At 36.0% G+C, this 21302-nt stretch overlaps 1 protein-coding gene across 1 annotated transcript in view; it reads right to left on the bottom strand.

Annotated features, from left to right (window-relative positions):
- Positions 1 to 5039: 5039 nt before the first annotated feature.
- The window catches only part of LOC145695019 (uncharacterized), a 43045-nt gene continuing 26782 nt past the window's right edge, over positions 5040 to 21302 (bottom strand). The window contains exons 2-3 of the mRNA XM_081771847.1: positions 8314 to 10590; positions 5040 to 5260 (exon numbers count right to left, since the gene is read on the bottom strand). Coding sequence (XP_081627973.1) covers positions 8320 to 10590 — 2271 coding nt within the window. The 3' untranslated portion in view covers positions 5040 to 5260; positions 8314 to 8319. The remainder of the gene's footprint in view (positions 5261 to 8313; positions 10591 to 21302) is intronic.

Genomic DNA, 21302 nt, shown 5'->3' with positions numbered 1-21302 from the left:
GGTTTGATGGTTCAAGAATCATTAAGTTTTATATATTTTTATACATCTCCCTCTCCCATTCCCATCCCCAAGTTCTCCCGCGAAAGTGAAATGATAAAAATCTTCTCAGGCCCGAACCTCATGTATGTTAAAAATTTGATAAAGATTGATCGTTAGGTCCAAGAGTTATCAACTTTTAATTCTTCTTAACTCCTTCCTCCCCTCACAACTAAGTTATATCGTCAAAGTAAATAGATAAACACGATCTTAGGCCCGAACCTCATATATGTTGAAAATATGATCGAGATCAGTAGGGTGAAGTCACAAAAGCAGTCACTTTCATTTTCATTTTTTACATATGTATCTCTGCATGCTGAAATTGCTGCATAATATGTTTTTTTTTTTTATTTCTGTGATTTTCCTATAGTTCAGTATGTTTTATTTACGTTGAAATTTGAAACATGAGGAATATAAAGTTTTCCTTTCGAACATTTATAACTTTTCATTACGATGCAGTTTGGACTTTTAATACAGGGTATATCTGATAGAAATTTAGCAGTAAAATAGCACTTATTCAATTTTCTCTTTCTTTCTTTCTTTTCTTTTCGCTTCCATTTTTCTTGTTCATTTTTCATTAGTAGTCTGAAATTGAGGATATGACCAACGCTACCTACTGGGTTTATTAGAATGTATTTTGGATCAGTACGTCCAATAAACATACCGAATTCGCAATCGGACCACGCGGAAACAAAGCATGTGTGTTAACTTTTTTGACATTATCGTAGTTGTGTCTAGGAAATCTACAGTTCTACTGGAAATTTAGTATGCTATCCTTTATGAAAGTGACTTTATGAATATTTAAAGCATCCTCTATATGTTTGAATAGTTCTGAAAAAATATGTAAAAACAAACGTTATTTCTACATTACTGTTGGATTTCTGGAAACACAACTTTATAATGTTAGGTTTTTTTCTTACTACGTTTAAATTCCACATTTTTATCTGTTCTTCCTTTTCATTTCCTTCTTCTCCCCCCTCTCTCTCTGCCTCATTTCTGATCCTCTGTGTAATAGACATCCATTGGTTTCAATTTTTCATTGTGTGTGTTTCAGTTTCCCCCTACATCAACTTATGAATCTTGTTTCGTCTCGGTTTTGTTATTTCATTTTATCGAAACTAATACATGTGTAGTTTGAAATTAGAATTGCGGTCATGTTGTTAGTAAATTTTAGCATGGGCGTGAAGAAAGGAGAAGAGAGAGAGGGTATCTTTATCTGACACGATTATGGAATAAGAAGGTGTATATTGGGTGTATATTGGGTGACCTAACTGCACGGCGTTAGCTGTCGCAATTTGTTTGAAGCGGAGTGTACATTCTGTCTCAAAATTGATTCTAACTGATTATATGCTTCATGATTTTTTAAAATTGTAAATTTTGGCGACCTACTTTATGGGATTCCGTGACACGGTTTTAATGAAGTGTTACGGGAGGTAACTTCTTAAGTATATTTGGTCATTTCGTATATCCTCCGGTAGAAAGGAAGGAAACATATTTTCTTCTTTCCATACAGCACTCCAAAAACAAGTATTTTTACCTATTCTTCATCCGTATGTTACATATGGGAGTAAGAAGCCAGAAAACGAAATTTTATTGCACATACTATTACTGCAGCACATGACGTCATGATACTTAGGATTTACGGACTTCTGAACTGTATGTCCAAGGCAGAGTGTCACATACAGCTGTAGCTACGGTAAGTCCGGAATTTACGCATGTAACATACATTTTAGTATGTTTTTTCTCTTTGTCTAGGAGCAGGCTTTTACGATCAGAGAAAGGACTGATATAACAGATGGAACAAATGAGGGGGAACCAAGTTGAAAGGGTATTGAATAAAACGAGTATTGGTAGTCATGGATTTACGAGTAGTATATCTGTGAAACAACCGACTTCGCCATCAAAGTTCTTGTTCACCATTCACCATTAATCTTTATCAATTCAAATGCGTGTTCTCTTTGTTCTATCTCTGTGGTTTGTTGAGAATGGGAGAAGTAAATGATGACGTGGCAGAGCATCCAGTTGGAAATGACCATTCTAATCTATCGTTACGAGTAGTGTTGCCCACGAGATAACAAATAAGCTTTTATCATTTCGATTCCCGAAGAATTAGAGACAAATCAAGAAATTTCTCATCTCATGGACAATACTATGTATTGAGTCACTTGATTCATAGTACATGAGCCGAACATCAATTGAGGTAGAATACACTGTACCTATTGTCCATACCTTCATGTTGCTCTACGTCAATGCTCACTACCAGCCGTATAACCTCGGGAGGGCAGATGGGGACAATTGCCCTCTCTGAGTTTCAGAAATACATAATTTTAAACCATTTATACTACTGTGTTAGCAAGACTTGAAACTCTTATGTTGTTGGAGAATTTTGCCCCTTCCAAGCAAAATCTGAAATGATGGTACTGATCCACATCAGAGTATGTGTCATGATTGAGAGTATTACAGAAGTTGTATGATGAACCACCAATGTCGAGGTCGAGACGCGCATTCTCCTACTTCGGATACAAATACTCCTAATCGTAACACATACTCGTAATAGTGACAAATACTCCTAATAGTGACGCACACAATCCTAACATAGGCATACATATTGCTAACAGTTACGTTTATAATCGTAACTGTAACACACATACTCGTAATAGTGATAATCATACTTCTAACAGTCACATATATATTCCTAACATCGACACACTGCTAAATGTAACACATATACTCCTAATAGTAGCATACATATTCCTAACAGTGACGCACATACACGTAACGGTGGCGCACAGACTCCTGAGAGTGTCACGTAAACTCATTACAGTGAAACAAATTTTCCTAACAGCGGCGTTCATAATCCTAAAAGTGATGCACATGCTCCTAACAGTGTCATACATATTCCTAACAGCGGCACACATATTTATAGCAATAACAATCTTAATCCTAGTAGTGATGTAGTGAAGCATATACTCCTAGCAGTGACTCACATACTCCTAATCATGATGCGAATACTTCTTCTTGGTATGTGCGTACTCCCAATACTGACATTTATACTCCTAACAGTGACGGACACATTCACAACATTTCTATGCATACTCCTAAAAGTGAGATATATTCCTAACAGTGGAGCACATACTTCTAACAGTAACACACACACACACACTACCTACAGTGCCACACATACTCCTAACATAGTGGCAAACATTCTTAGCAGTGACATTTATAATCCTAACACTGACACATACACTTCTAATCGTGACGCTTATACTCCTAAGAGTGGCCTTCATAATCGTAACAGAGATGGTTATACCTCTAACACTAACACATATACTTGTAAAAATGACATACATATAACAGTGACGCACACACTCCTAAGAGTGACATACATACTCATAACAGTGACACATATATTCCTAACAGTGGTGTTCATAATTCTAACTGTGACGCATATGTTCTTAACACATAGTCCTAACAGTGGTACACATATTTATAGAAGACATTCCTAATCCTAGCAGTGACGTAGTGACATTCATAATCCTAACAGTGACACATATATACTCCCGTGATGAAAATACTTCTACGTAGGTCGTGTATAATCCCAATAGTAACACATGTACTCCCAGCAGTGGCGGACATATTGGCATATATATTCCTAACAGTGGTGGACATCTATTTATAACAATGACACACATTGCTAATAGTGACACAAATACTCCTAACAGTGACGGACATACTTCTAATCACGATGCGCATACTCTACTTAGGACACGCATACTTCAAATCGTGACATATACTTCTGACAGTTACGTACATACTCTTAACAGTGGTATATATAATCCTAAAAGAGGCTCACATGTACCTAGCAGTGTGACATAACAGTAGCACACGTATTTTTAGCAGTGACGTTCGTAATCATAACAGTGACACACATACTTCTAATTGTGATGCGCATACTCCTAATTATGACACATATAATGCTAACAGTGACGCACACATAGCTAACAGTGATACACATACTTCTAACAGTGGCATACATATCACAAAAAGATATGCACTTCTTGTAAGATTGCATTTTCTCCAGAAACGCAAGAGCGGCTTGTACTCGTAATACATCAACAAGGATGGTCAGAATGATGTCTCATCAATGAATACTTAACTATTTGAGATGAGATTACTTTTGGTAATAGGTTAATAGACGGGCAGAACTATGTAGAAAATTATAATAAAAGCATGAGCAGTAACTAATGCATTAGAAATTTGATAATCATCAATTAGACTACCAGGTCAATCTAGCTCTTGTAAAATGAAAAGACTAAGGGACGTAGTATTATACCTACTAAGCGACGTACTATGCCCCAAAAATTAAGTATATTGTATCAATATCTTTATGACTCGTAGAAAATAGTCATCGTTGCAAGGTGAAGAAATAGGATAGTTAAAATATTGGATGATAGATTGTAAAGCTATCAATGGTGTAAGAATACCTCCTATTACGTTTTATAGTAAATATTATGATGTTGGAATGCAATTCCGGAGTAGTATTTAATATAGTAAGACCTAAAAAGTTGTCTTTTATTTACGGCTTTGAACGGCATTATTATTTTTTTAAAACTTAGTCTTGTTAGAGACTTTTAACTGTTAAAAATAAATATTCCTCTGAAGGAGATGATAATGAATGTTGATCTAATGGATCTTTCTTTCTTTTCTTTTGTTTTTTAAATAATGATGTTCATACTTGACTGTGGTGATCTATGATGGAGGCTGCATAAGCAATCCGTACACCTTATTCGTTTAGTCATATTACTACTTAGGAGTAAGGACATACAACTTCTTGTAGAACTTCAGATGCTCGCATTTAGTACTATCTACTGTATATTTAGGTTGAATAGAGAACTACACAAATAGAATTTAGAATAACTTTGTTAATTAAGGACGTATTTGAGTTATAATAATAGTTTCACTCTTCCGTCCTTTCTAGTATTTTCAATCAAATAAAAATATTTTTTTGTATAAAATTGTTTTATTAATACAAAATTAACATGAACAACAACCAAAAATGGAAATATATATAACCATGGTTCTAACTGTTGTGCACAACAAACAATGGATGTCGATGATGATGATGATGATGATGACTATTATTCGACAATGATGATGTGAACGCAGTCTCATTTGATTAACAGTAGTAAACTAGCTGCACTACGGTGGGTAAAATGGAAACTTCCTGTAAAGAGATGAAAAAAGAAATAAGAGTTAGGATTAATTAAGTCTCTCTCTCGTTTTATATATATCTATATCTATATCTATATCTATCTATCTATCTATCTATCTATCTATATATATATATATATATATATATATATATATATATATATATATAAAATTTCCACATGAAGACAACCAACTTTTTCCCTTGAGGTCAAGATTTAAAGATAACAGTTTTCAAGGAAACAGCTAAACAGTAACCCTTATGCATAACGCAGCAAGTGGCTAACCCTTAGGGTAAAGACATGCCGAAGATGTCTCGCGGCCGAGGTCGAGGTTATGATGCCCACCTGGACCTGATGCCCGTGCGGACTCCAAGTCTCACTATGTTCATATATCTTCCGCGTTTGTTTCATGTTCTTGTCTACGACTCAGGATATCTCCTTTCAGAATATTTTTCAATTCACCTACAAAAGCTACTTCTTGTTCGTAGAATATTATACGAACATTTTGAATTAAATCGTAGTTAGCAACCTGGATTTCGTGTCGACTCCATGGTTTCCCATGCTCTCGTACGGCCCAGAGGGATAACTATATGTTGATAAGCAAGTAGATCATCAAGGAGGCAACACAGAAGACCTAGTGAAGTGACTTGTAAAAGCATGATTGAATAAAGGAAGAAATACGAGGGGTGATCAGAATGTAATATTTCAAAACCTGCAGTAAAACGTGTAAATATCATTTCATACAACTAATACCGCCAATAGATTGTATATACATTAGGTTACTTTTCGACAGTCTCCATATCGGTTGAGGCACTTCTCGCTTTGTGGGAAGCGTTTGAATATTCCCTCCTGGTAAAAATCCTATCCTTGCGTGTTCAATTCTCTGCAGATGAAATTCTGAACAAATGAAGATTTTATTTCGTGCAGCACTTCAAGACCTTGGGAAAACCAATGAGAACACGAACCACAGCGATGCTTCTATTGAACATCGATGTAAAAGCATACTTAGCTGTTTATCACCGCAACCGCGCCACTAATTCACGATGGCGTTCGACCTCTGGATCGCGATGTAGCCTTATATCTCTGGCATGCGCTTACCAATTTGAATCTATGTGTTTGTGCCATCATCGAGGCAGCGACCGCGAGGTATCTTAGGCATATCTTTACCCTTAGTTACTTTGACAACGTTCGTGGTCGTTGATGCATGCTTGACAGTTTTATTCGTGATAGTAAAAGGTTGTTTAGTTTATTATTCCACTATATACTGTATATACTCTGTATCGGAAATTAAAGGTTTTGAGTTCTATTCCCATTCGTTCTGTAAAAAACTAGAATTAATGTTCGCGTAAAATCTACTACATGTCGAATATGGAATTTTCCAATAGCCATTGTAATAGACAAATATTTAGATATCCCCTGGGAAAGAAAAATGTAATAGATTATAAATACAAGTAAATGATTATGGACGAATTCTGAGGGAACTTGAGAAGCTTTTACTGGCACGTTATTGTTCATCACAAACTTGCATGACTTGGCATAGATCTAAAAACTCTTCATATTAAAGACGAACGCTCTATCGCTGATTCTCTATGCCTCTTGAGTTGATTTATAATTTCTAAATTAAGATTTTCTTAAACCTCAACTGGAATATGGTGGCCAAAGTATAATCGTAGTAAATATAAAAGAAAGTAATAAATTATTACTAGTATTGTTTTCCGTGAGAAATTGGTTGCCAAAGTTGTCGGATCATTAAAATTTACGTTGATGTGATCAATAACTCAAGTGATCAACAGGATGATAATAGCAGCTGCTGGTTCGGCGAGTCAATGAAGAGCATGCTCGGTCACTCGCAAAATAAGACGGTTGATGGAAGGCTCATCAGGCTAATGGTAGTACGCAACGATAACCATCATACAGTGCTCCATACGAATGCGAGCTTCTATTGTTTTTGCATATTGTGAAGTCAAAATCTCATACTTTATCTGCTTATGAAAGTTTGGCGATCCTTTTCAGTAGCGACGCTATATGAGACATGAATTTACAGTATTAAAGTGGAATTCGATCCACCATAATGTGTCCAAATTTCAATGCTCCTTCACTGGTAATCGAACTCTGGATCGCATGCGAGCCACTACAACAGCATGAAGGTATTCATGTTTTAACACTTTTCATTAGTGCCATCGGCAAGCGGGCACGAAGTGAAGAGATTTTGAAATGAAACGAAATCTTTGAGTTTTACGTTCCACTGTTATGCAGGTTAGGCTAAAGGAGACGGTGAAGAGATTATGTAGGAATATAGCACTTCTACCGATGGCAAAGCGACACTAGGCATGTATAATTTCAAGAATGAGGCAATCGTGGCACAATTACACGATGGTGTCAGGTCCATCGAGACATTCTCATGAGGCAATTTACTAAGACAAGAAGTTAGTTGGTTTAGGTTATATGTTGGGTGAGAGAGTCATGTCTGCCAAAACATAGTTCGACAATATAAACGAGTTCACTTAGATTACCATATTCGCCATCTTTCTTTCATAACCTTTTCTTTTACTGTTTTTCAGTTTCCGATTAACTATAATCCTACACTACCTTGCGAAAAAAATATAATTATCAGCTAATGCTTTTCTATGAATAAACTTGTTTTAAACAGTAATTTTTTAAATATCCACGCCGTAAAAGATTGATTATTCATATCTAAATATATTAATCGATGTTTCGTATACGGTATGATGAAAACATTATAGTTAAACTGTAGAGTACATATTTAAAAAGTAATGGAACATGAAATTGTCGCCTCTAACTGTTTCATTAACTGAAACATGCGACCAATAACGAGACAAGTGCCACGGATAAATTGTGCAGAAGAGGCAATTTAAATGTCCCACCGAAGACGGTCTATGAATGCTCAAGTTCGCGCTTATCCCGTTTATGGCTGTTCACCTCGACTGTTATGAAATAGTGTTTATTAATGGCAGTCTTAAATACACAATTATTTCGTGGCGTGAACAGTACAAAGCAATGAAAAGATTCTAACTAAAAACTAAAGAAAAATCATTTTCATACTTACACAGATCTATTCTTCTTCTTCTCCTGATATCGTCTGATAACGTCCACCTCCCGCAGGTGCATACTGATTTACTACTTGAGGAACATTTTCAATCGCTGCATTTAGTTCATCTGGAGGTGCTGCGTATCCTTTGCCAAGAATGAAACTGCCATCATCTCGTGGTTCCTTTGCTCGAGAATATCGTCCCTCGGTAGCGGATCCTGAGAGTGGTTGAAAATGATTACTGTACTGGAGACCTGGTGAGCCAGTTGGTGCTGATACAGAATTTGAACCAAACGAGGCAAAATTTTGAGCCCCACCACTTGCGTATGGAGAGAATTGCAGAGCTGGATTTCCACCTCCTGTAATACCACTTCCTTGAAGTGCTGTATTTCCTAGAGAAGAAACAGGAACTAGAGGAATGTTACCTGCTCCACTATATGAACCACCGGTATTAACTGCTAATTGATTTTGACCTGGATGAGCTCCTGAAGAACTTAAACCTGTATATGACTGACCAATATTTGACACTCCACCGAAATTAGTATACTGTACGTTTCCGGCACTTGGTCCACCCGATGTAAGCGGGTATGATAAGATTTGTCCTTGTTGTAGAGCTCCAGGTGATGCAGTTAGCACTATTCCCTGTGTGTACTGACCGCCCGATACAGGATTACGGCCACTTTGCCCCGAAGAAGGATTGTACACTGTAACAGTTCTACCGGATTTACCACTTGTTCTACCCGCGGAATGAGCTATCGGTTGGGTACCCGCACTATAGGAACCTTTTCCTCCACCTGAATAACCCAAGTTTGATTGAGCATTAGCTGGAGTCTGTACTCGATATCCGCTAGTAACCGTAAAAGATTGCTCACCGCCTCCCCTACTACCTACACCACTATTATTATCACTATCACTGAAATCAGCATTTCCTCTGGTTATAATGTAATTTCCGGTTTCTTTTCCACCAGTAGGAGATGTGTAATAAATTTTGTACGTATTGCCCGATCCACTATCTGGCTGAATGAAATAGCCAGACTCTTGGTTGCCAAATGAATTTTGACTAAAACCATTGTTTAAGGTATACCCAACTTCCTGTGTTCCTGAACTACTGTAAGTGTCTTGTCTAATTTTAGTTAAACCAGAAGGTTTCTTTCCTGATATCCTATCAGATTTTTTCTGATTGAATTGCGTGTTGGTAGGGGTATGTTGAACACTCACAGTATATTCTGTCAATCCATCATTGCCGTTATTATTGAATTTTGTACTTCCATGGCTGGCAGAATTTTGGACGATATTTCGAGCTGACCCTTGGTGATGTTGCGTTTGTTGTTGTGCACTAATTAAACCATAGTTTCCTTGTGAATTGCTTGTCTGAGTTAAAGCTTGTGCACTAGGAAGAATTTGTTGTGCACCTGAGTACCCTCGTTGTTGGAAAATGTTGTATACAATTTGACGAACATCTTTGTTAGGAACTTTCTGAACATTTGTGATTTCTATTCCGTGCCCTTGTGGTTTATTATAATTTCTTTGCTGTTTTTGACCATTGTTCTGGTAATATAGTGTTTGTAAATTTTGAACATTTTGAGTTTCTTGTCCAGAACCTCCGTGAGACGTATGTTTTCTTGGCGACTTCGGTTTAGAATAAGCTGGGTGTCTTTGGGGTGATTCTAAAGGACTGTTGATACCAAAATCGATAGTTGAATAGCTGACAGCTTGAGGAACTTTTCGTCCTATTGGCGATCTTTCACTATATTGTTGAGGAAGACTCGTCGGAGCCTGCTGAACTCTGCTTTCACTATTTCTGTAAGCACTTTGTTCTTTTTCTTCCTCATATCTCCCTTTGTGTCTTTGGTCAAAATTAGAAGTGCTTCCAAAGGAACTATCTAATTCTTTCGCTACTTTGGCACTACCAACGTTAATATCAGATACTCCAAGAAGTAATGGTCTGTAAGTGACAGGCAAAATGGTATCAGAAGAAGTATCTCTCTTTTTACCGTGTTTGTCTGAGTGTTTTAAGTGTTTTGCTGTGCGTTTTGTGGGTTTGCTATCTATGCCGTATCCAGTGTGATATACAGTAGATGTAAACCCAGTAACCTTCACCGAACCTTTTGTGCCATCTAGATGTTCTACGCGGAAGTTCTGGCCACTCTCGCTGGCTAGAGAGTCCTCTTCTTTTTGGCCAGCCAATCCGCTGTTGGTTGTGGCTGGTGTTGAAGCTCTTTTGCCCGAGACTTTTCCTTCCGTACCTTCAGCAAGGTTGGAAGTACTGACGAGTGATATAACGACGACGAAAATCTGGAAATATACAAGAAAGAAAAAAATATATGTAAAACCAGTGTAAAACGAATGCAGATACATGGAAAACATAAAAAATAGAAGGGTTCATAAGACTAATTCTCATTAATATACATAGTATGTTCGTGTATAATCTTGTACTTCGGCTCTACGTTTGTTCATCTGGTCATGCTACTCACAGAAACTGTATATTTTATTTTATTGCAAGGAATGATTTATTTATTGGGTTGTCCATAATGAATCCAATGTCATTGGGAAAATCATACTTGCATAGTGTACCTTAAAATAAACTACTGACTTTTATGCTTTTTATTTTCAGTTCCACGTTTCTCTAAAGGTTGTTAATTACTTGTAGTTCTGCTTCTGATTTAACATGGAAACAAATTTTACTTTATTTACATTACAATTTGAAGTCAATTTTACATAACGAAACATATACTCCGTTATAAAAAGTTCTTGGATTTGAGATTTTTACTTACTAGTTAGGTACAGCTAGTAAGGCAATAGTTAATAGTAAATATCTTTCATTTCGACGTACAGCTTGTAGATTAACATTACGTAAAGGGACAAAAAAAAAAAAAAAAGGCTCATGAAAACACTCATACTTTTTAATACTAAACATGCTTTTTTGGAGGGATAGGGATGATTGAGTTGATTTGTTTAAGTGGAATTAAAAAGTGATTGAAGAGGAAGATCCCCATTATCTTCCCTGTAATTTACACGCTGTGTCCTGGGATCGAACTAGTGACCCCGAGCATCAGATGCAATCGCTTAACCACTTCTGTTATTCATTTTATTTAGCCATGTATTTTATAGTACAAGTTACAAAAATGTGTGTGTTTTTTTTTTTTACATGCGACAGTGAATAATACAATTGAAAAAGACATACTAACATTGAAGAGAAATTTGTATTAGTGTGAACGATACCATGGTGTTAATAGTTAAATTTACAAACGACAAGATAATTGTAGAAGATATTTTTACTTTAAATTGAGCTATCGTGCCACTGAGCTACACATTGGAACACGTTCAGTATATGTAATTCGAAACCCTGTGGGGAAAAAGTCGTTGATAGGCTCCCACCAGGAAAAATTAAATTAAAATCTAAGTTTAATGTCTCATAATATTATGCCGTTTAGGTCAAGGGAGACGTATGATTGAGACAAGTGAATGATGATGAAAGAATTGGTGGAATGAGAACGTGGAAGGAAACGGGAGTACCCCCAGAAAACCCACAGACACGATGTTGTCCACCACAAGTTTACTTGACCGGCGATAGAACCATTGACCCCACACACCAGAGGAAAGCGCTCTACCAATGAGTCATCGTGTCCCCAACCAGAAAAAAAAATGAAAGAAGAATATAAAACAGAATCTTTAGAGAGGTTGGTAGCATTAATTTTGGCTTTCACAGGATTAAATTCTGTGAGAAGTGTTTCTTCACTCGTCACTAAACTTTCGGGCTCCTTATTGATTGATTGGATTTTTAATTTTCTTTTTTAGGGACGAGACCTGCTGTTTGAAGCGAGATCCGAACCACAGTCCAAGTGCAAAGACAGCAAGCGCTTTCACCATTGATCATAAGGAGATACACTTGGAACTGCAGGTAAGTGTTCTTCCTCTGGTTCGTGGTGACAAAAGCTTTAATTTTTACCAATTCCCTCAAGAGACGCCACAGAAATTATTGTTAAGAAATTATTAAAACAATTTCTTTTATTTATTTATTTTGGTAAGATTTATCTTATTTCATTCAGAGGTTTAAATGCCAAAATGAAAACCGGATGTAACATATAAGATTACCGTTGCTTTGTATTGTAAGTTTCGGTACTGCAGCCAAGCAGATCGAATTATCCTTAAATGCCACGTGATGCAGCAGCGTGAGGAATTAAATCGTCGCAGGAAACAAAAGAAATTCATCATCAAACGAAGGGGAAAAAGTTAAATAAAAGCAAGTGCTTGGTGACGAAGTGTAAAGGATTCTCCCCAGTGACTTACGGAATTAGTTTTTTTTTTTTTTTTTTTTTTTTTGACAGAAACATGGACAAAAGTCATGTAGTTTCTGTAAGATGGATTTCCCAACTTCGTGCTCTTTTCTCTCGTAGTAAGCCGTTAGTAAGGTGTAGAATTAACAGCAACTGCAATCAGCTCTAGTTCGTAATACTGCAAGTGAGTTCTTTTGGATTGTACGTGGTATACAGGGCCGGATTTAATGTGCTGTCTCCCTTAGGTCGAAAGTTGTTTGCCGCCCCTAACCCTAACATATCGATAAAATTTTAACACAATAGAAACCTTTTTTAAAAAATAAACTTATTTTATGCATATCTTTGTTTCAAAATTTTCGTATAAATTTTAATGAATTTTGGTATGATAGATTGTTGTAAGGCGCACATGCGCAAGAGCATTGCGAGGGTTCGTCACGCACCTACGTCACGCAACAGCATTACGCATTCTCTCTTTGCTCTATGCAACTATCAATACAACAAGTACAGCATTAGAATTCCACGACATTTCAACCAACAATGATTAAAGCCAGTAGATTCGTTAATGGAATTATTTCCTGGAGGACGTACTTTTACTTTAATCGTGTAAATTATTATTATTCATCTTACGCAATTTATTCGTCTTTTTTTTATTAAGTTTCTGTCCAACACCGGCCCTAGCCCCGTGTCTAGTGATAAATCTGGTCCTGCGTGTGTGTGTTCGGAAGGAGTAAGCAGAATTCAGTGGCGGACCTACTATAGCACAAAGTCTCGTAACAGCCTACATAATCGCATGATACCCATGGTCCTGTTATCACTTCAAAGAATCTCTTACCGTCCTGGAACATACAGGCTCGCAGTAAGAAACGTTAAAAATAATGGATATATTCACATAATTTTCTTTGAATTTCAATGACATATGCTTATCACGGGACATTAGAGTTCTCAGTGAAAATTTTAAGGATAGTGAAAATATTCACTGTATTTCCCTTCGCTTTTAATGAAATATTTAGGCTTTCAGTGAAAACTTTAAAGAAAATGGATTTTAATGGGATATCCCCGTCACAGAACATTAGAGTTCTCAGTGGAATCTTTGAGAATAATGGAAATATCCACAGGATTTCCCTTCGATCAGTGGGATATCCCATTAAGTGCCTGTCACGGAACATTAGTGTTCTCAGTAGAAACTTTAAGGATAATGGAAATATCCACAAAATGTAGCTTGGATTTCAATGGAATGTGTCCGTCCCATAATAAGATTTGAATGTCCAAATGTCGTCTTATGTCTATTGACAGGAATGTCGCAGAAGACAAAAGAGGACATCTAGATTCTCACCGAATATCCACGGGTTGTCTACTGGCGAGAATGGGACGTCCCACAGAATTGACTTCCAACGGAATTATTTGTGCTATATGAGAGAGCAAAGCCCAAACTTCTGAAGAGCTCTTTAACTCTCTTTGGACGTACCGCATTAGAAAATAACTTATTTTTACGAGAAAATAATATCGCGATGGAAATTATGGTAATATGATGTGGAACATTTTTCGGTTTCTGAAGGATTGCTTTTAGAAAATCTTAAGAATTGAATTTGTTCAGTTGTTTGATATCCTTACAATTTTGTTTAAAATGTTGGAGTCGAAACAATATCTGGTAGTTATCGCACGAATTAATTCTAGTAAAATTTAGCCGTAAATGGAGTTGAGTTGATTTTGAGTTTAACGTCCCTTTTCAGCAGCGAGGCTATATGAGACGTGGACCTACTGATTAGCGTGGAATCCGAACCACATGAGCTCCTGCCGGGAATCCAACCCGGGTCTCCCACGATAAAGGCGCGTACGCTAACCGCTTAGCCACGGAGGAGCCCCTAGTTGTAAATGGGGGAACAACATGAGGAAACAGAGTATGTCATCATCAGTAGCCTTCTACTTTGAATTATACTGTCTAAGCAGTGATGTAAATACTATATGTACCAAAACTAGTGGTGGCTTTTAAAAAGAGTCACATCGGTAAAAAAAAAAAAAAAAAAAAAAAAAAAAAAAAAAAAATTATAGCTACAAACTAAGGGAGAAAAAAAATTCCTGACGTGCTAAGTCTCGTACATTGGACAAGTTTTTTCCTCTTAGTAATAACATTTAATATTTACCGATATTAACTTTTCTTAAGAACTATCAATAAAATATATCGGAAATATATATTTTTAACAAAAAGTAATATTCTTATCTGCTGTTTCAAAATACTTTAAAAAGAAGACAAATTTCTGTTAAAACTGTGAGTAAACTCACGATCATTTTCAGTGGAGATATCTGCCCTTGATACCTCTTTGTATGTTATATTTTAAAGTTATAAATTGGTGTAATCATACTTAGTCATATAGACTGATGACCCATAGAAAACCCTTGCTGCGATGGTGGTGCCTAGAAATCAGAGTATCACCACTGACTTGATTCTTCTTTAAGTTTAACGTCTCTAAGTTTGATACGAGATTAAAGGAGGTGGTTATGATGAGATAGATGATAATAGTTTTACGGAGGAATTGGGAAAGTCCACTACAAAGTTTATTTGATAGGAACTGGTATCGAACCAAAGATTCAGCATATCAGAGATGAGTAGTTTACCACTGAGCTATCACTTCCTCGTCACTGACTTAATGTTTATTTCTTTTGAAATAAGCGTAACATTTCAATCAACCTAGCATGAGTTTTGGATTTGTAAGTCAGAAATACGAAAGTATTGTTTTCGCAAAGTGAGAAATTAAGTTAGCACGTATTGACTGATGTTCTTCGAAATATTTTCACTGAACTAAATTTGTGAGTTGTTTATTATATGACAGAACTTGTAAATAATTAACGAGAGCACTCACTACCTTTTTTTAAAATGTTCATACACAAAAGATCGCACAATTTTTAGTTGTGTTCTTCTAAGAATTTCTTCTTGTAGTGAAACATTAGTTCCCAATTTCACTTTTAAGTGACAGAATTTATGTATATTCAGCAATACATGATAACTTTGAACAAATGGGCATCTGTAAATCCTAACTCCTCCTCCCTAGAATACTAAGTGGGGACAGATTACGCGTTTATATGCAGTCAACAATTAATTATATCATCGATCTAGGCCAGAGCGGCCTATACACTAGTAGGTTGCAAGTTAATCATAGGCAACATTTAACGGAATGGAAAAAGAAGAGATCTAACACTACTCTGCCTAGTTGTGGACGAAATTACAATTGAGGCTATTTCGTTTCGAAAAGATATTCAGAAAGTGATACCTCGTCTTTGGAAGTGTATCTGCTTTAATTAAAAGAGCACCAACATTCTGTCTCGAGGATAGAGTTAACCGTGTGACGACATGAGACAGTTTTATTTTTTCTTAATAGTAGCAGAGACACTTTCCGAGATGAGATTAGCCTGAACCCTCGTTGCGTAGGCAAGCCTACACGGGAATTCCCATTCTGCCTAAACTTTGTAGACATTGAATTCTATGAGAGGAGGAACTTCTTAGGGAAATGCAGTACCGAAAACCATGACTCCTAGCGTGTTTGTATGCAGATCGGAACTCATGTATAAAATGGCTGTAGTAACGAGTGTGGGAACTAAATCCAAACGGTCAAAATGCAAGGAGAATTCTGACGAGGACAAAATCCAAAGGACAAAATCACAGGAGTATATATTGGATGTACCAGTGCACACCCTATATGATTATTTTTTCCCTTTAATTGTCATGTATTCTAAAATGTTATCTGTATTTGTTCAGCTGAAATAACTTTTTCTTTCTTTCTTTTAAAATGCTGAAAACTCGTAAAATGCGTAAAAAAAGTTGTACTAAAAGTACAGATTAGCTTTAATTACTTTCACACATATTCATATGAAAAGTTATGGGTATTCCTATTTATCATATCTTTAATACGTTTGAAATACGTTTAGCATATTACAGTTAGACCATTCATTTTAATTACGAAAAATTCTCTTGAAGAAATCCCTCCATGGACAGAATTCCCCGTCTCGAAAGATTAGGCAGAACGGGAAGACACCGTTGAAAATCTTACTATTTTGATTTTCTTTTTAAGTGCAAATAGAATAAAACAACTTACTTTCGACAAGATAAATTTTCAAGCAAAGCACGCAACGCAAGATTGAATGGAAATCAACCTTTACAAAGCTGTGATCGTCACAACAACGTTTGATCAATCGATTCACAACGATTTCATCCCGACGTCACACCAAACATGAGAAAGTCGACGCTAATCGGCTCTGGCTGAGGATGGAAATCCAATGAAATCGTTCGTTGCATCAACGAATTTTAAAATTTGTATTAAAAAAATGCAAGATTGCACCTCCCAGATTTTTTGAACACCCCCCTAAGTTCAAAATTCTAGATAAATCATTGGCTGTGTGCGTTCCAGGAAATGAGCGGCGGCACACACTTTAGTCAACCCCATTACTGGAGCGGTTTTGTATGCAATTCCAAGACGCACCCACCTATTTTATACCTGAAACTTTGGCAGAAAGAGTGCGTCTTAGATTCGAGTATATACGGTACTAGCATTTGTCACCTATTTCCAATAGCCAGCAAGTGATAATTCGAAGACGTTTACCTAAGATTTCGTTTCATTTCTTATAGTGGATGGGAAGTTTTTTTTTTTTTTTTTTTAATATTTATACTGACAAGCTCATTGAAGTTTATATTTGTGCCTACTTTATCAGGTATATGACCTCTAAAGTTGGAAATATGAGGTATAAAAAAATTCTAGATACGAAAATAAAGCATAAACATGCCAAGTGCCTAAGGTGAAAGTCAACGTAAAAATATAGTTAATTGAAAAGTCTTGCAAAAAAAAAAAAAAATCATTATAACATACATGGTCATTTGGTGTTGTTAATAATAAAATAAAAACTCACAATTTAACTGCAACAAACAACAATTGAGCGCACGCATATGTAAATATGTTTCTAGAGATCCACAAATAACGAGAAGAAAGTTATATGGATGAAAAGTTATCAACACATTCTACGCATTGAGTGAGAAGAAAAAACAAATTGTTAGCATTAAAAAAGTAATAATTACAGATTATTGTTTTAATTACTCGTTATGGTTTATAATTGTTTTTATTATTATTTCCTCCAATGAAATACTTGATAAGATTCCTACAAACAATTTTTCATTACTAACAGAACAACTGTACTTTTTTATGATTTTTTTTTCAATACCGTTAACATATCCCTAATTAATGTGTTTAGTCGTGAAAACAGAGTTAATATCACAAATTGAAAAACTTGAAATGGAAGTGTGATTTCCAACATAATCGTGTCGGATATTGAAGTTACCAATTAAAAAAAGGTAAGAAAGTTTAATTTCCAATTGTAATCATGTCAAGTATTGAAGTAACCAAATAAGGGACGAGATGAAAGTTTGATTTACAACAGTAATCGTGTCAAATTTTGAAGTTACCAATTAAGGGATGAGTGCAAGTTATTTTCACTCAGTTAGTTTTGTTATACTAATTATAGATAAATATTATTCAGGCATTTCTTGCATTGTGAACCAATCTCTAATACGCCAGGATTTATGGTGTGGTTCTGTAATCGAGTCCTCTTGTAGGCTAGGTAGTGTGATACGGGAAGAGCGTATACTCTCAAGGCTGATCTTTGTTTATGATCTACACATCACCATCTACATCAAATTCAAGCTCTGGTCATGCTTTAGAGTCCACGTTAATAGTAAAATTTGTTTTTTCTATAATCTCTGTGTTGCATAACAGCGTAAAACATAAAAATTCAAACGTAATTCAAGGCTTTATTTTTTAATAATCTTGGTGTTGCATAAAGACATAAAACACAAAAATTCAAACGTAATTCAAAGCTTTGTCTTCTTTTATAATCTCAGTGTTATACAACGACGTAAAATTCAAATGTAATTCAAAGTTGTTTTTGTTTGTAATCTCGGTGTTGCATAACGAAGTAAAACACAAAATTCAAACGCAATGCAATCTCCAACATACTTTCCACCTTTTCCACAACAATACTAGAATTAAAGATTACACTTACAATTTTTCTGCGTATAGTTATCTAGTGCTAGGCAAGTTTCGAAAAACTCAAAATTGAAGTGAACTGCGACTCATGACAAACAATAATGAGAAAAATCTGTTCATTGATTCTAAATAATACAATGAATTGAAAAAAAAAATCTCTCAATTGGGAAAATGAAAATGCTAAGTGTGTTTGGCAGATTGTATCCACGAGCAACGAGAATAACTAACAGAAGTAATTGGAAGTATCTTTAATATTCCCGTAAAAGAAAAATTTTGTGTTCACAGAAGCATTTGAAATGAGTTTCCTCACATTTTTTTCTATGTTCGAAAATTTTGTTCTGCTGTGGGCACCGGTTATACACACGTGATTTGACGCCATTCTTCACTTTCTACTGAATTTTATGGGAGGAAGTGGGCTTTCGGTAATTATCCCTTCTTACGCATACAATTTCGAATCAGAGCGCCGTACTTTCTTCTCATCAGTGTAAAGCTCTCAACGTGCTGGTTCAGCCGGGACAGTTCTGTATTTATATCATCTGCTCCTCTAGGAATTGTTCGAAATCTCAAATGTCTCTGTATTTCTCGAAAACAAGTTAATCATTCGTACGATATTTTAAAAGTCCCGCTTTCATCACTCGTCGATACTCGTCAACAAAAATATTTGTTCCATAGTACAAGTAAAGATGTCCTTCTCTTTCTGTAGATAGTCCACGTCTATACTCTATAAGCCAAACCAAAGAATATTATTATTACGTCAACGATTGTGGAAGGATTAACACAACTCGAAAATGGGAGGTTACGAAAAAAGAAAAAGAATAAAAAAGAAAAGCTATGATCATAAGTTGTGCACTGAAACATATCACATGGCCTTGCTCCCTCTTCAGATTCAAGAGAATAGAACCATTTTCGGATCAAGAAGACATACTAAGTTTCTCATTGCGATTTAATTCATCTAACTCGCAATGCTGTGCCTATAAGAAACTTTGCTACACAGGGGTGGGTAAAAGTGGACCTGAAAAGGCAGGTGGACGCATGACGTCAAGAAGTCCCCCGTGCCTATCTTTGCCCATTGTAATTTTTAGTAAGTGGAGGGACGCCATAGATATTTTCTGGAAGTGAGGTAACAGCGTCCACATATTCTCCAGCACTTTTATCTTGGTGCTACATTAAATTTGCGCATGAAAGGCAAGGAGAAGTTTTCTTTGTGTTTCTAAAGCATTACATCAAATTATTTCTTTTATTTTATGCTAATTTTTCAGGTTTATTATATTCAAAGCAATGATACTAGTTTTCGCAATGTTATAATGTTATTTTCTAGTATAAAATAACTCTCTATCAACTTTTATGTGCTTTCTTGGTTCTTGGTCCTGTTCTCTGTTATTGAATTATATCTTCCAAGTACAAATTCATGTTGCCTTCATTATTTTAATTTTTATATCCTCTTCATACTTTGAGCTCATCCGTGGCTAAGCGGTTAGCGTACGCGCCTTTGGCGTGGGAGGCGCGGGTTCGATTCCCGGCGGGAGCTCATGTGGTTCGGATTCCACGTTAATCAGTAGGTCCACGTCTCATATAGCCTCGCTGCTGAACGGGAGTTAAACTCAAAATCAACTCAACTCAACCTCTTCACACCCTAAAAATATGCCACGAAGTGCAGCTTTTGGAGTTCTAAAGCTGAAGCATGACGGTCCTACTAATAGGGCACACCTTGTCAGAAAGTGACCAGGGGGAGCGAGCGCGAAATCTAACTTTATGTAATATCATGGAATATCAAAAGTCTTGTTCATTGAATTACAAATATCTCCGTGAAAATTATGTGAAATATATAATGGAGCTTTAATCACAATTTTAACCTATAGCATACAGCTGACTGAAGGCTGATGGGAAACGGCTATTACAAATGAATTAATACTGCAAGAAAAAATATATAAATTATATGTAGTAAGAGTGAAAAGAAATAAGCATACATGGTAAGAACATGAAAAGGTAATAAATCACTTAGTGTATGCTAAATTGTCCCCGAACACATCTAAGACCCTAGGGGTTGGCTCTTTCTCGATAAACAACTTATTTCAAATAGTAAGCTTTCTAGTATTGTCCAACCGTTTCGTTTTAGATAAAGTTTGTAACATTCCTTAAACTTTAAACTAAGTTCGCGACATCTCTCATTCCAATATGTCAACACAGTCGTCTAACAACTCTCTGGCGCTAAGAAAACGAGCAAGTGTTGGGCGTAAAGTGTTTTGAGAAAGTTATTTCTGGTTTGTCGTTCTATGATTGATCGATTAATAGGGATGTCTTGCTTTTCAATATCTATGTTATATATATTAGTATCTACTGATTAATTTGAGATCCTAACATCTACTTGGATTTATATTCGAGGAAAGTAATTCCAGTAGTATTCGAACCCAGGACCACATGCAAAGAAAGAACTTGATTTTACCCACTTGGTCACCACGAAGGAGTAGGGATTACGATGAGCTAAAGATGTATGATGTATCATAGTTTTCGTTATGAGAAGTGGTTTTTATAATGAAAAGAGTACAGTATATAGTGAAAAGTCGCTGTAACGAACGCCAGTAGAACTAAATGTTGAGAATTGTGCAATTATTTTTGAGGTTACCAAATTTACAAAATAAAGAACGGACACATGGTACACTGGCATAACGCGTAACGTTCGATTACGGAAGGTTATCAAATATCA

This window comes from Thermobia domestica, chromosome 9 (assembly GCF_964235325.1).
Source record: "Thermobia domestica chromosome 9, izTheDome1.hap1.1, whole genome shotgun sequence".
NCBI classification, from domain to species: Eukaryota; Metazoa; Arthropoda; class Insecta; order Zygentoma; family Lepismatidae; genus Thermobia; species Thermobia domestica.
The sequence above is the reverse complement of the archived record's forward strand: the minus strand, read 5'-3'. Positions and strand labels throughout refer to the sequence as shown.